Source organism: Acinonyx jubatus, chromosome A3, assembly GCF_027475565.1.
Source record: "Acinonyx jubatus isolate Ajub_Pintada_27869175 chromosome A3, VMU_Ajub_asm_v1.0, whole genome shotgun sequence".
Taxonomy (NCBI): Eukaryota; Metazoa; Chordata; class Mammalia; order Carnivora; family Felidae; genus Acinonyx; species Acinonyx jubatus.
In genome coordinates this window covers 57049460-57065693 of record NC_069388.1, presented here as the reverse complement: position 1 = coordinate 57065693, position 16234 = coordinate 57049460, and the positions used below count along the sequence as shown (strand labels likewise).

At 40.2% G+C, this 16234-nt stretch overlaps 1 protein-coding gene across 50 annotated transcripts in view; it reads left to right on the top strand.

The window, feature by feature from the left end:
• The window catches only part of MAP4K4 (mitogen-activated protein kinase kinase kinase kinase 4), a 190398-nt gene that overhangs the window by 155836 nt on the left and 18328 nt on the right, over positions 1 to 16234 (top strand). For 13 of the 50 annotated variants that reach the window (XM_053200410.1, XM_053200398.1, XM_053200425.1 and 10 more), the window contains 9 exons: positions 526 to 759; positions 1692 to 1798; positions 3228 to 3379; positions 4057 to 4154; positions 6193 to 6368; positions 7164 to 7284; positions 8344 to 8535; positions 10577 to 10694; positions 11017 to 11187. In XM_053200410.1, coding sequence (XP_053056385.1) covers positions 526 to 759; positions 1692 to 1798; positions 3228 to 3379; positions 4057 to 4154; positions 6193 to 6368; positions 7164 to 7284; positions 8344 to 8535; positions 10577 to 10694; positions 11017 to 11187 — 1369 coding nt within the window. The remainder of the gene's footprint in view (positions 1 to 525; positions 760 to 1691; positions 1799 to 3227; positions 3380 to 4056; positions 4155 to 6192; positions 6369 to 7163; positions 7285 to 8343; positions 8536 to 10576; positions 10695 to 11016; positions 11188 to 16234) is intronic. The other 37 variants (XM_053200418.1, XM_053200433.1, XM_053200415.1 and 34 more) reach the window with 7 other exon arrangements.

Sequence of the window (16234 nt, the reverse complement as noted above, 5' to 3'; positions counted from 1 at the left end):
TCTGCCAACACATAGGGGTTTGTCTTTGCTCATTAAATGTGTTCTGTGGTTATTTGGTCTGAAATTTTACGAGACCAGGTGATGTGAGGATGGATAGATAGGTCTGCATGTATGGCAGTGTCTGTCTTGTGGTTTTTCTTTTCTCCCTCTCTCTGCCTGTCCACTCTCTGCTTTGACGTGGATGTGCATGCAGCATGTTGTCCTCCCTTTTAGGACTAGGAGTCTGTGAGGGTTTTTTTGTGTGATTTTGTTTTGTTTCCTTAATCTTTGTGTTTACTGCTATCTGTAATGTTAGTCTGGATATTAAAAGAGTTTTCTTTATAAATGTAAATTTGCTTTTTTCTATATATTGTGTTCCCCAGACTGCTTCGTCCCTTAGAAGTATAACTGTTCCACTGCTTGGCTTACCGAGTACTGTATTGCCCCAGTTTGCCTTCCCCTACTTCTTGTTTTGGATTTGGTATTGACCAGAAAAGCGTTTTATGCAGAACGCATTGAATGTTTTGTGTTTTGTTTTCTTGTAAGGTACAGTGGTCCCACCTGGCATCTCTCAAGAACAATGTTTCCCCTGTCTCGCGATCCCATTCCTTCAGTGACCCTTCTCCTCCCAAATTTGCACACCACCATCTTCGCTCTCAGGACCCATGTCCACCTTCCCGCAGTGAGGTGCTAAGTCAGAGTTCTGACTCTAAGTCGGAGGTACCTGACCCCACCCAAAAGGCTTGGTCTAGATCAGACAGTGACGAGGTGCCTCCAAGGGTAAGAAGCAGAAAGACAGATGTGTGCTTCTTTTTTCCATTTTGTTATTTAAAAAAAAAATTATTTATTTTAATTAAGGGTATGATGGCTTCACCAGAATGAAGGGGCAATGAAACTTCAAAGGAACTTTTTACAGTGGGGAAAGTTCCATAGTTAGGCAGTTATATTCAGCCAGTGGCCAGTTAGCTTTTTATGGTTGTTGTTAGTGCTATACTTAAACACAGAGTAACAGAATAATATATGAGTAAGTCTATAAAGAATATACTTCTAGAACAAAAAGAATCAAAGTGTATTTTAGCAGCTGTCTTACACATTTATACAAAAGCTATAAATTGTTTTGCAACATTAATGATTATCAAAATTTTCAGAAAAGGTCTTTTAAGAAAAATTTAACATAAACATTTCCAAAAAAATTATTTTGTTCTTTTTAAATTGAGGGATCTTTGTTTTTCAATTTTTTGTTTTGTTTTTGGTAGTTAATGGTGAAGTTAAATGAAAGGCACTTTTTCATTTCGTTAATTTTTCCCTCCACTTGGAATTTGCTTCCTCTGAATATTTTCTTGCTTCCTACCAGTCTTCATTTCCTACTGATCCGTTTGTAGACCATTGTTTGGTTTCTTTGAGCTTATTTTTCTGATTCTCACATTATCTCAGCAAAATGCTTTGTATGTCCCCTGCCACTAAGCTTCAATACAGACATCATTTAAATGTTACAGAAGTGTAGAAAGGCTGTTTGTCCTGGCTCCTTTGATGCCTTTGACTTAAATTTTCTCTATCATATTGAATCAGTGGAGGGCATAGAAGGATCAGGCAGAGGGGTAGTGATAGTAAGGCTCACATAATTCAGACTGTTGTAAAAATATGTTTTGGTAGGGAAATATTTTTTTCTTCTCATTTTCAGTAATTTAATTGCTATATTTTTCTACCCCAAGGTTCCTGTGAGGACAACATCTCGTTCCCCTGTTCTGTCGCGTCGGGATTCCCCACTGCAAGGCAGTGGACAGCAAAATAGCCAAGCAGGTCAAAGAAACTCCACCAGGTAAGAGAAGAGGGAAGCTTAAGAATAGGTTTACTGCACAGAATATTCCATCATACTTGTTTTCATAAAAATGCTCATAAACATGGAACCATCTGGGGTAAAGAAATCATCAGTTTATAAAAGAAAAACTGCCAGGAAATCCATTGTCATGAATAATAGCAAACTGGTCTATAGTGAAAAAAGAGTCTGAATCCAGTTGTATGTTTGGCAGTTTTAAAATGAAAACTTCCTGTCTGTGTATGGGCAAGTGGAAGGAAAGGCAGGGAAGGCAGGGGAGAGTCTGAGACAATTGTAACCTGAGGGAGTTTATCCTCTAAAGGATGTCCTAATGCCTTGGGAGTGGTATGGAAATCACAAACGAAAGAAAGTGCAGGGTTGACTTGCAGTCTGTAATAAACTAGTGAGTTAACCAAATAATATTTTCAGGTTGTAGAGCTGTTCTGTTACTTAAAATAGCTAAACAGCTATCTAAATTTGAATTTAACTTAATTAAAATTCAATATAATTAAAAGTTATTTTCCTTAGCTGTGCTAGTCCCATTTCACATGCTCAGGAGCCACGTGCATGTTATACTACCATGTTATACTACTCAGCTACAGAGTGTTTCCATCCTCTCTGTGATTTCCATTGGCCAGTGCCGTCCTAGGAGAAGGAAAGGGCACTATGTTGACTATTTTGTACTTGATCACCGCCAAACCTCTGAAGTTAGCCTTGTGCACATCTAGCCTTTTAGAACTTGAAGTGCTAAGATGGAAGACAGGCCAGAAGCTGCAGAGAGCTTTCTTAGTCCTTAAATGATCAGGGTAGACTGTGGGATTCTCCTGTGATTGAGTCTCTGTATTAATTGTAACCTAGCAAACTTGTGCTCTGATTGCATCCGTGGCCAGGGTACATCACAACCTGTGCTTTCTGTCATGTTTCTAACACAGCCCATACAAGGGAGTATGCTGCATAAGTGTTGGCCCTTGAAGGCACTGATGGACAGTGAGAATAGTATAATTTTGTGTGTGATTACATAAGTAGAGTTTTTTATAATAAGAAACTGAGTTTGTAGCTGTGACAGAAATAGTAACACTTTTAGACTGAACAGTAGCATTTCCTGTCAGTTGTGATGAAGATGTGGGGTCTGCTAATGGTAGCCTGTTACTTATAACATTTTTGATATGAGATTATCTGGGATACTTTGTATACCCAAAACCAATGTGACGTGTGTGAACTATACTTGAATTTAAAAAAGGATCTGGGAGATAAAAATCCATGAATAACCTAATTAACTTTTGGTGAATTTAATGTTAAATGCTGTTTTAATGTTAAATGTTGCCATTTTTTTCTCACCTAGATTTCAAAGACATCGATGGACACATCACACATATGTTTATAACTTGATCTTGGCATAATGCATTAGCTTTTCTCTTTTCTTTTCTAACAGCAGTATTGAGCCCAGGCTGCTGTGGGAGAGAGTGGAGAAGCTGGTGCCCAGGCCCGGCAGTGGCAGCTCCTCGGGGTCCAGCAACTCAGGATCCCAGCCTGGGTCCCACCCTGGGTCTCAGAGCGGCTCTGGGGAGCGCTTCAGAGTGAGATGTAGGATGCCTTTGTTTTTCCCTTCCCTCATTAACAGTATTGGGTTATGATAGTGTATTGGAGGTTCTTTTTAATCATGTAAAAAGGACTATGGTTTTTCCACAGCTGCATACCACAAAGCAATGTTTCACTACAGGTTGCTAATGCTACCATAATTTTAATAATAAAGAGTTCACTTTTGAGAGCTTACACATGCCTCTCATTGTGAGCAGTTTATATGCATAATCTCACTTAATCCTTAAAATGACCCCGAGAGAGAGAGAGAGAGAGAGAGAGAGAGAGAAAGAAATGTATTGTGTCTCCATTTTACAGATTAAAGCAACTGCAATTTAGTGAGATTGATAAACTTGTCCAAGATGATTAGCTAAATGTCCGAGCTGGGATTTGAACCCACTTCTTAGAATGTAGGCTCCCATCCACTCTGTCATCATTATTGGTTATTTTAACTGTCAAAATATTAAGTTAGTGAAAGTTCCCTCCAGTATGTCATTGACATAATGTAACAAGGTGTTATGAATACATGCTAAGCAGAGTCAGATCTGAGTGTGAAGCCTTGAGTGGGGCTAGCAGGAGTGGGAGGGAGAAGGAGGGGAGAGAGGCAGAGGCTGGGTGGGCTGGGTCAGCTTTATGTGACACACTTCTCTATGTTTATCCATTTCTGCTCTTGAATTTCACAGCGTCATCCAAATCTGAAGGCTCTCCATCTCAGCGCCTCGAAAATGCAGTGAAAAAATCTGAAGATAAAAAGGAAGTTTTTAGACCTCTCAAGCCTGCTGTAAGAATTCTACAAAATCAGTTTTACTTATTCCAAGCTTGAGTGAGATCTCTTAAAAATATGTGGTTGAGAAGCTTACAGTCTTTTTCATGGGGCCCTCTTACAGATTTCAGGACTTAGAAAGAGTGCCATGTCCTCACACATTTGTGCACACTTATATCCCACCATTATAGTAATTTTTTTTCAAAAAGTACAAAAGAAATAAAAGCCTTTTTATTTTTACCTCTTTGCTCAGCGTTAACCTTTATGTATTCTTGCTAAGTTGGGTATTTACAAAGTGGCTTTAAAAAAAATTTTTTTTTAATTTATTTTGAGTGGGAGTGGCAGAGAGAGAGAGAATCTCAAGCAGGTACCACGTTCAGTGCAGGGCCCTATGTGGGGCTCAATCCCACGACCGTGGGATCATGACCTGAACTGAAATCCGAAACTGTTGTCTGACAATGTCTGACGCTTAAACAACTCAGCCACCTAGATGCCCCAAAACTGGCTTTTAGACTAAATTTTTTTACATTAGCTTCTTTCTTCAATTCACCTATTATTTAAATTCTGCCTTTTGGTACCAGAAATGACGGTTTTGACTTCCTCATACTTGGTCTTTAATCCTTGTTGCATTAACTGACCATGTAACTGTGCCCATTGGGGGGTTTTAAGCCTTTTGGAATTTTGATTTCTTGCTTGAATTGATTTCTGTACTTCCCCTCACTTCCCTCTCTCCCGTGCTTCCTTGTGCTGTGCATTCTTCATCACTGATGGCTTCTCCGGCTCACTGAAACTGCTACTGCACTGAAGGGTGAAGTGGTAAGCCCCGTCTCTGAAAGATTCTGCAGCAGAACAACATTCCAGCTGCCTCTTCATTTTAGCTTATAATCCATCCACATTTCCTTTCTGCCCTCAACTTGCCTTTTTGTTCTTTTCTAGAATTCAGAAGTCCTAGACTTCTGCTTTGTCTTTTTAACACAGAATTTACTGCATACATTTATTATTAAATACAGCTTCTAAAAATAACTTCTTAAAAAGCTACAGTTGTAATTATGAAATAGTAAGACCCAAGGTCCAATACGCTCTTATTTCAGAGGCTTAAGCTCAAAAAAGAATAAGATCTTCTTACCTGTGGAGAAGGAAACTCAGTTGGAACTGCTAAAAAGAAAAAGGAAAAGTGACTACATAGCCTGCTTTTAAAAAAAGTCATTACTTCCAAATGTAATTCCCAAGTAGAAACTTCAGACTTTTATATGAAAATGTAGAGTATAAATAATAATTACACTTAAAAATTATATTTGGATAATTGAGTGAACATTAAAATATCTCAGTATGGAAGAGTAAAGGGAAGCGAAGCTCCTTATGAATGATATCTTTGAACGTGGATTTCCGTTCTGTCTGATGTTCGTATTTGTTGGCAGCGTTGCAGGGAAGTGTGGGTAAGGTGGCACCAGGGAAGTGTGCCTCACCTCCTGCCGACAGCAGCACGCACTGCCTGCACTTTCTCACTTTCTGTGTCATGGACCCTCTTAGGAATGTGGCAAGTCGTTAACACTCTGTGAAGTGAGACATGAATAATATACTCACTTTTCTTAGCTTTGAAATTGTTAAAAATAAAAGAGTTAAAAATAATGAGTTCACCAAATAAAAACTCCCAGTCAGCCCTTTTTAACTAAAATCTTGCTTTCTGGATAGTTTTCTCAAGAGAAGACTTTGTTATATGGGCAGAACTCCAGGGATTTGCCTTCACACATTTGTTGATCTAGAATTTTACATTAGGGTTTTTAAAAAACACTATTACCTTATTGTAAGCAGATTGTTTTTTATTGTTGTGAGATTTGAACTGTGTGCAACATCTTTAGCTTCTTTTCTATCGAAAGCTTGAAGAGCTCACCTTCTTATTAATTATACTGGTAAATACAAAATAGTTTTACAAAACCGATACTGTGGCTATCTTATCAGTAGTTAAAATGAAGAGTGTCTCATAATTTGCTGTTTTCTTCCCACTGCCCTCTGCGTGTGCCCCTTTGCCTTAACTCCTTTTTGTCCTGTGCATTAGGATTTGACTGCACTGGCCAAAGAACTTCGAGCAGTGGAAGATGTGCGACCGCCACACAAAGTGACAGACTACTCCTCATCCAGTGAAGAGTCAGGGACAACAGATGAAGAAGATGATGATGTAGAACAAGAAGGAGCCGAGGAACCCACCTCTGGACCCGAGGACACCAGAGCAGCGTCAGTCCTTGGTGTATTTTAGAGAGGCTGAGAATGTCTCCACTGAGCTTTCTTTCCATTAGGAACCGGTTTTTTCTAAACCTATCCTGATTCTATGGCCATTTAACATTTAGTTCTCCTGGATTCAACAGCAGACAGCCTTCATGTTTTTCCCTCTTCTGTGTGTGTGTGTGTGTGTGTGCGCGCGCGCGCGTGCTCGTGCGCGCGGGCCCATGTGTGCCTCTCCCCAAGACCCCAACGTGTATTTTATTTTATTTTTTATTTTTAATTTGAGGAAATGACAGAAGGGAAGTTTCAGTTTGATTGAACCACGTTAACCATAAGAATTCATCCTAAATTTTTTGCTTAAAAACAGACAATATTGGCAGAAAGGTCTTTGTTGAAAGGGAAAAGCTAAGCATTTATTTTCCTTGAGGAAACTATATCTGTAGCCTGATCTCATCTTACGCCTTTGGGAAGGTGGAAAATCTTTTTTTTTTTTTTTTTTTTTTTAATTTTTTGGTTTTTTTAAAGTTTTATTTATTTATTTTTGAGAGAGAAACAGAGAGAGTGAGCAGGGGAGGGGCAGGGAGAGAGGGAGAGAGAGAATCCCAAGCAGGCTCTGCCCTGTCAGCATGGAGCCCGATGCGGGGCTCAAACTCACACTGTGAGATCATGACCTGAGCTGAAACTAAGAGTAGGACTCTTAACCGACTAAGCCACCCAAGCACTCTGGGAAGATGAAAAATCTTAAACAGGATGTTTTCTGCTCATGGGATTATTATGGCCCTTCACTTCTGAATTTTGTTCCAATAGGTCATCTCTGAATTTGAGCAATGGTGAAACAGAATCCGTGAAAACCATGATTGTCCATGATGATGTAGAAAGTGAACCAGCCATGACTCCATCCAAGGAGGGCACTCTAATCGTCCGCCAGGTACCTGTGTCTTCTCTTTGTTGTTAGAGGCAGAGCTTCTCCTGTAGTCATTAACCCACTTGCTCATTCACTCACTCATGCTGTTTCTACATCATCATCTGTTTTCATGTTAACAAGACCCAGAGGGCAGAGTGTCGGGGGCTAGGGAGGCAGGTATGTGCTGCATGCCAAGAAGGTAGCTAGCGGTCTTCCACCCCACATTGCTGCTCCTCTGCATGTTTTGCGGCAGCCCTCATTCAAGCACCACGCCGATTCTCACAGTCTGTGTCTGAGCAGTAGAAAAGCCACATGGAGTCCTTCAGCAAGCTTGCAGGGCAAGGAGGCAGACCCCGGTCTGTAGTGGGGCAGCCGCAGAGGTTCTGCAGAGAGCTCCCAGCTCTGGGCATCCACAGTGCTCAGCAGGAGCAGCCCTTTGGCAGGAGCAGTTGAAGAGCGGATGAGCCTCCTCAGTCACAGGAGGGCCTCGTGGAGCAAAAGGGTTGGGAGGTCTCGCTTGTGTGTTCCAAAACGTTAGTTTCCTCACTTGTTGAATATTAAATGTCGGATTACTCAGTTTTACAACTGTCTGTTCATTTCTTAGCTTAGAAGACAGAGAAGTGATGCGCTTCCCATGACATAGAACAGGCGCCTTTCTAGTGTTTTGGACTTTTCCTGAGTGTGTTTCATGTAATGGCAATGCATTCGGATGGAAAGTGGGAAGAAGGCGGAAAAGACCAGGATTCAGAGAAGCGACAGGGTACTCTCTAGGGCTTTAGATAGATTTTTAAAGAAACAAAAAAGGCTAGTGGTTTTGGTAACAACAGCTAGTGTGGCAGATAAACCAATTAAGCCGTCACCGCGCAAGTCCTGTGGCCACCAGATGAGGTACTTTGAATTCTGTTGGCTCAATGTAGGCATTTGGCGAGGAAGTGTGAACAATTTTGGCCAGTTTCCTCCGATCTTTCTTTGATAACTTAACAGTTTGAAAAGTCACACAGCACCATTAAGTCAGTTATCAGTAGGGTCATAGGGAATTTCAGCAGCGCTTGAGCGAGACGAGTGTGCCTGTTTTTTCTACAGAGTACAGTTGACCAAAAGCGCGCCAGCCATCATGAGAGCAATGGCTTTGCCGGTCGCATTCACCTCTTGCCAGATCTCTTACAGCAAAGCCATTCCTCCTCCACTTCCTCCACCTCTTCCTCCCCATCCTCCAGCCAGCCGACACCCACCATGTCCCCACAGACACCCCAGGACAAGCTCACTACTAATGAGGTATGTCTCGCACCACAGCTGGCTGCTTTCATAGGGTTTGACCAGCACTGCCTAGTAGCTAGTTTGCAGAGGAGACCTTTCCCACACCCCTCACCCCTCCCTTCCCCCTGCTTTCTTCTGTCACCTACCCTTCTCCCCAACCCCAAGTAACATGTTTCAGATCTGCATACAAATCCCTTAACCCTAGATCAATGTCCCTCCAACTTGCCAGTTCACTGTTTACTTTTCTCTAGATGAGTGTAGTTGCATGGCTTTCTTTATTCAGTTTATTTTTTAAAAGTCTAAATAAAATGATTGCTGTGTTCTCAGATCCATATGTATTTGGCATGAAATTCTTGTAGCCGTTTGTGGAATCTGCCTTTTTCATTCTTTTTATCTGATAAGTAAAATATAGAAAAATTTGGTTAAGCAGACTTGGCCTTATCTGGACACACTTGTTATCCTGTACAGGAATCTCCTTCAAACAGGGCTGAGTTGCTTTTTGTTTTTGATGGGGGGGTAGATGGTTGGTTGGTTACTGATTCGTTTTCACCAACCCTGTTAAAAGGATGTCTTTCCTTGAAATCCACCTTCATTCAGAGTTTAAGAAAAGGCCAAATGATTTTTAGGGAAATGTAGAAAATTAGGATGTTAAGAAGAGCAAGGGTCTGAGCATGCTTTAATTTAAATTTTTGAATGGGAAATCTGGTGTGCTCGTTTGAAGGCTTGGCTGTGGTGCTCAGTCTGGGTGCTAGTTGGGTGGTGCTTTGCTCTTTGGAACAAGATTATGCCCCAAGTGCAGTGACATAGTCCACCTTGAGCACCCTGTACTAAATTAAACAAGTGGTTTGATTTCTTGGGAGGTTTGGTTTAAATGCATTTGTCTAATGGTCGAAAGGAGGTTGAGAGTGGCATGTAGCTTCAGCCAATCTTGTTAATGTAAACATTTAACTGCCAGCCTGTCTCTACCTGCTTCTATTTTGGTTCCCTTGTTAGAAAGAATCAGAATAATCCTCTCCCCCTGAGGAGCAGGGGCAAGTCAACTGCTTCCAAGGTGGGCTTGCATCAGATTGGCCATCGGATGGATTGGCCATTGATCACAGGAGGGGGTGGGAAGCTTGCCAGCAGACAGCTGTGTGAAATGGGAGGAGAGAGCCTGGGAGCCTAGGCAGTCTTGGGCTCTAGGACATAGTGGCTCTCAGCTGCCTGTGGAGGGCGAAAGGTTTCAGGACTAAAGCACTTGATCAGAAGTGTTCTTTTTTCTCCAGCGATATATCCCACCTACACTCACATTTCTCCTTATATTTATATTTAAACTTTGCTCCATTTTGCTCTAATGTCCAATATTTACTATAACCCTTAACTCACTAAACTGGCAAGTTTATTTTTCCGTTTGTTTTGTTTTTAATTGTCATTACATTTCCACTTAACAATTTGTTTCACTTTCTTTGTGTTTTGTTATTTTTTTTGTCTTAAGTTACACTATTAACCAAAACACTAGCGTTCCTAAAAGAGCAAAAGTATGTGCCATATCTTGTTGTTTGCACCTTTCACTAATGAGCCCCTGTTTGATATGGGTTTACTGATGATGCACCTAAAACGGTGGTAGCCAAAGCTTCTGTAGCTTTCTGGCAAGAGGCTCACTTTAAAATAAATAATACAAAGCAAAGATTTGCCAATATTCCAACATATATTAATTGGCTTTTTTTGGGCAGAAGAATAATGTCAGAAATTGATGAAGTGAGATAGACATTTCAAGCCTGTCCTTTAGGAGTTTTTATTATCAGAAGTGTAGATTTTGTTGGTAGCTCACAGCATTCCTGTCTTAGATGAACAGTACTTCTGAAGAGAGATGTAGCTTTTTGGTGGTTCCAGGTCGAACAGCCTATTGTTGGGCTGTGTTGTGCACATGCAGAGGCACCCCTGAGAGCATTTGGGGGGAACGATGCAGGAGGGATAGGCCTTCCTAGTGGGAAATCATGCAGTGTAGAAATGGATTGAAATGTTGTATGTTCATTTTTTAATGTCATTTGTATTAATAAAATTGAAATTTACATTGCAGACTCAGTCCGCTAGTAGCACACTCCAGAAACACAAATCTTCCTCCTCCTTTACACCTTTTATAGACCCCAGATTACTACAGATTTCTCCATCTAGTGGGACAACAGTGACTTCTGTGGGTAAGTAAAGGAGCAACAAGAAAGCAGCTGACAAACAGGACTTGGTCACTTTGTATTGGTCTTTCTGATGGCTGAGGCATGGCATGGTGGTTGTTTGCAGGCACAGACCTCGGATACAGAAACACCCATCCCGCTTGCATTGCCTTATTTGCAGTGAGCTGCATAGTCAGTTTCCTTTTCCCATATACATTTCTTACAAACTTCTTTTTCTTGACAAAGGGTCCGTTACAACATGTGAATATTTACTGAGGTGTAGCAGGGGAGGGAGGCAAGTGCATTGTTTGTGTGTACAGAAAATAATTTAAAGTATATCGTGTTCTAGTGGGATTTTCCTGTGATGGAATGAGACCAGAAGCCATAAGGCAAGATCCTACCCGGAAGGGCTCAGTGGTCAATGTGAATCCCACCAACACTAGGCCACAGAGTGACACCCCAGAGATTCGTAAATATAAGAAGAGATTTAACTCCGAGATTCTGTGTGCTGCCTTATGGGGTAGGTATTGTACTGCTACTATGACTCTCTTTTTTTTTTTTTTTTTTTAATTCTGAAGGGTGGACTGGTCTTTTAGAGAAGTACTATTTTGGATAGTTTGGGGAGTTTTTAAAGGGTTGTTAACAGATAAGTTGGAAAACTTTTTTTTTTTTTTTAATGTTTATTAATTTATTTATTTTGAGAGAGGAGCAAGGGGAGACAGAATCCCAGGCAGAGCATGGAGCCTGATGGCAGGCCTCAATCTCACAACCATGAGATCATAACCTGAGCTAATATCAAGAGTCAGACGCTCAACCTTCTGAGCCACCCAGGTGCCCCTGGTGGGAAGACTTCTGCGATGCCCACCCTTGTAACCTTTTCCTAAAGAATCATGTAGGCACGTGTATGTTCATGCACTTGTTTCAGTCAACGGCTAACCTCCTATTTCTTCACATAAAGAAAAAACTAGAAAGATGAGAAAGACATTCGAGTTGGTCCTTATTTATAGGGAGAATGAAGAAATTTGTTGGATTGCAGTTTGATGTTTTTCCTTGCCCTTCATGACTTGGGCCTCACATGGAAATGAAGTTTTTAAAAGCAGTTTTTTACTGGCCGGAGTCTGCAGAAGCAGACTGTTGTACTGACTTTCTCCGTTGCCTGTCTGCAGTATTGGTGTAGCGTATTCACAACCTAAGACGCCACAAGAGACTAAGTCTGCCATACGCAGGACTACACCCTCTCATGTTCTGAACCTGGCCTCTCTGTCATCACCTTCCTTGCTCCCACAGACAGAACCTGTCTTAGAACTTGTCTTCTAGTCCCATGCTGTGTTTTTGTTCTTCTCCTGCCTGAACCCCAAAATCTGTTTTTAGTAGGGACCCGTTTCTAATCAGAACAGTGTCTCCTTCCCTTGACATTACAAATGTAAGTAGACAGAAGACATGCGATCCGTTTTGGTTGAGTGCGCAGCACGTCTGTCCGATGACTGCTCTCCTGCCCCTTTCACCAGCTCCTACTCGGTCTTCTCCCGAGAAGTTCAGGAGAGTCCTTTCCCCTTTGCAGACACACCTGCTTTCTCTTTCACTTTTTGAATTCTGGGTTTCTGTCCTTGTCACCACTGAGTATCTTAAGTCTCCTATATCAGAAGGCCTTTTCTGTATTGACCTTGTAGGTAAAGGTAACAATAGCCACTTGGAGGGGGATTACTAGGATCATGTGAAAGCAGCTGGCACAGCATTGTCACCGCATGGCACTGTTAGTGTTGCTGCATGAATGCCAGTTATGATCACATCATGGAATGGAGTTCCATCATGTCCTTTCTTTTTAAAGGCCTTTTGTGGGGGTGTGTATATCATCAAAATTGATACATTATATTTAGTGTAGAAATAGTGTTAAGTAAGTTAATTCTTTGGAAATTGGTGAAATAATTTTTATCTGGAACGTTTGCACTTGGTAGCAGTGTTACACTGATTTTACACTAATGTCCTACAAAGTGCTGGACTCTGTTCTGTGCCATTAGCTGATTTAATGAAAATCCTCCTTCTAATGAACTTCTTTAATACCTCAGAGAATAAGAGAGTATCCCGAGCTTGTGTTCTTAAAAATGTGGTAGAACTTTCCGTTTTATCAGTATGTGGAAAGGAGTGATAGGCAAGATGACTTAAAGTTGAAATGCATTTCTATAAATCCATGTATTTGAGTTGCTCCTTGGCTCAGGGCACATCAGTGATGGGTTTCCTTAAACTGCCTGCTAAGCGAAAAAGTAAGTTAAAAAAACAAGCCTTTTAAGTTAAATTTAAAAATAAGCTTTTTAAAGACTTAAGACACAGAAAAGTTAAGACATGTACTTTGAGAGTGGTAGCCTGACAAGGGGAGAAAATTCAGAGGACTCTAGAGTATTAGTTTGAAATGGTGACATTGATGCATTGAAAGTCAGGTGACCAGTGTTAGATAGGTTAGACACGCTTTTTGTGTGCCCTCTTAGAAAATGCTGGCCTCAGGGCACCTGGGTGTTTCAGTCAGTTAAGCACCCTACTCTTGGTTTTGGCTTAGGTCATGATCTCACAGTTTGTGGAATGGAGCCCTGTGTCGAGCTCCGTGCTGACAGCACGGACATGCTTGGGATTCTCTCCTCCCTTTGTCCCTCCTTGCTTGCTCTGTCTCAAAACAAATAAACTTAAAAACAAAACTTTTAAAAAGAAAATGCTAGCTTCAAGCATTCTTTTTAATCATCTTATATAATTGACTTCTGCTTTGTAAGATGCTACCTATTATATTTTTGTAATAAGACGGTTTTCCCATTCACAGCCAGGATTATTTTAACACACATTTTGAACATGATTGTTCCAGCTTTTCTTTTCTTTTCTTTTCTTTTCTTTTCTTTTCTTTTCTTTTCTTTTCTCTTCTCTTCTCTTCTCTTCTCTTCTTTTCTCTTTTATTTTCCTTTTCTTTTCTTTTCTCTTTTCTTTTCTTTTCTCTTTTATTTTCCTTTTTCTTTCTTTCTTTTTTTTTTTAATTTTATTTTTAAGTTATCTGTACACCTAATGCAGGGCTCGAAACCTACAACCCCAACATCAAGAGTCACGTGTCTACTGACTGAACCAGCCAAGTGCCCCTGTTCCCACTCTTAACAGTAAACTATCTGCAGTTTACTACAGACCATTGCCTGTAATATCATCATAGAATTTAAAGGAAACTTTATTTATTTTTATTTTTTTATTTAAAAATTTTTTTTCAGTATATGAAATTTATTGTCAAATTGGTTTCCATACAACACCCAGTGCTCATCCCAAAAGGTGCCCTCCTCAATACCCATCACCCACCCTCCCCTCCCTCCCACCCCCCATCAACCCTCAGTTTGTTCTCAGTTTTTAAGAGTCTCTTATGCTTTGGCTCTCTCCCACTCTAACCTCCTTTTTTTTTTTTTTTTTTCCCTTCCCCTCCCCCATGGGTTTCTGTTAAGTTTCTCAGGATCCACATAAGAGTGAAACCATATGGTATCTGTCTTTCTCTGTATGGCTTATTTCACTTAGCATCACACTCTCCAGTTCCATCCATGTTGCTACAAAGGGCCATATTTAATTCTCTCTCATTGCCACGTAGTACTCCATCATGTATATAAACCACAATTTCTTTATCCATTCATCAATTGATGGACATTTAGGCTCTTTCCATAATTTGGCTATTGTTGAGAGTGCTGCTATAAACATTGGGGTACAAGTGCCCCTATGCATCAGTACTCCTGTATCCCTTGGGTAAATTCCTAGCAGTGCTATTGCTGGGTCATAGGGTAGGTCTATTTTTAATTTTCTGAGGAACCTCCACACTGTTTTCCAGAGTGGCTGCACCAATTTGCATTCCCACCAACAGTGCAAGAGGGTTCCCGTTTCTCCACATCCTCTCCAGCATCTATAGTCTCCTGATTTGTTCATTTTGGCCACTCTGACTGGCGTGAGGGGATATCTGAGTGTGGTTTTGATTTGTATTTCCCTGATGAGGAGCGACGTTGAGCATCTTTTCATATGCCTGTTGGCCATCCGGATGTCTTCTTTAGAGAAGTGTCTATTCATGTTTTCTGCCCATTTCTTCACTGGGTTATTTGTTTTTCGGGTGTGGAGTTTGGTGAGCTCTTTAATAGATTTTGGATACTAGCCCTTAAAGGAAACTTTAAATCACACATTATAGAGTTAATAGCCATTTTTTCCCATCTTAAACCAGATTTCTATGAATACAGTCGCAGTTCCTAATACAGCTTGCTTTTGAGCAATTAATATTTAAAGTTTAATTATACCTAACAGTTGAAAGGTTTAAAAAGGGTATTTATAAAAGGTTATTGCAGCCTGCAACTTAAATTTTTTTCATCGGCCAATAATTTCCAGGGTGGTTATTTTCCAGTGACTCAATATTCCTCTGAGTACTAACACTCAGTACTTTACAGAATGACATAGTTCTTGGAAATACATAATGGAGAATTATGAGGTAGAGTATAAGTACCAAAGTATCTGTATTTTTTATGTTTATGAAAAGACTTTTTCAGTTTTGTCTTTTATTCCTTTATTATTTCTTACTGTAAAATTTTGATTGATGTTTGGATGCTATTTGTTTTTGGAAACCACAAATAATAGGTTTCAGAATCTTATATTTCAGTAGTTATTACCAGACTTTTGACATGGGTCTTTCAGCTACTTGATATTGAAGATTGGGAAAATATTGAAATATTACATGAAATGGAATCTTTGGAATGGACTCTGTCTGAAAACAGCTCTATCAGTTAATGTTTTGTTTTTCTTCTGTTTACCTGTGAAGCCAGTTAAATTTATCTCACCTAGGTATGTGGAGGGGAAACACTAAGGATAATGTCCAAATATAGTTCTGCATTGATAGGGAGATGGTCACCGCAAAATGGTGAACCTCAAAAGTGAAATTGTATGAAAATGAAGGAGCATTACATAAGCATTTATTTTTCTTGCAGTGATGATAAGTGTGTTTTTAAATTGGACAGTGTTTTTTTTCTTAGCATTAAGTAATTATCTGATGTGTGTCATCTTTCTATTAAAAAACTTTTTCATGGAAAAACATGATGGCTTGTAAGCCTTATAAAGTGTAAGGCTGTGAACCCTAATTCAAAGCCACAATGTTACCTGATGAATAAAATGGTAGTATCAGCCATAGCTGATATTTCATGTGGCTATTTAAATTTAATAGAAACTTCAGTTCCTCAGTTGCACCAGCCATGTTTCAAGTGCTCAGTAGCCACGTGTGGCTAACACATTGACATCAAGATAAGTTCTGTTGGACAAGGCTGGTCTGGATGGCACATTCTAAAAATCTTAATTATAAGTGACAGACGAAGTCATGTGTATTCATAAGCCTTTTTCTTAAGCTCTTCAAATGACCATACTTTGAGAGTTTTGTTTACTTTTAATGGTTACTCTTAATGGGTAGTGAATACTCAGGTTTTTCTTCACATTTTCTGAAGCTATTTCATAGTATGTCAGGTTCTAACAAGCTCTCATTACAGTAGTAGTAGATGGAAAGCACCTGTGATTTGGTGGAAGCATATGTGGGG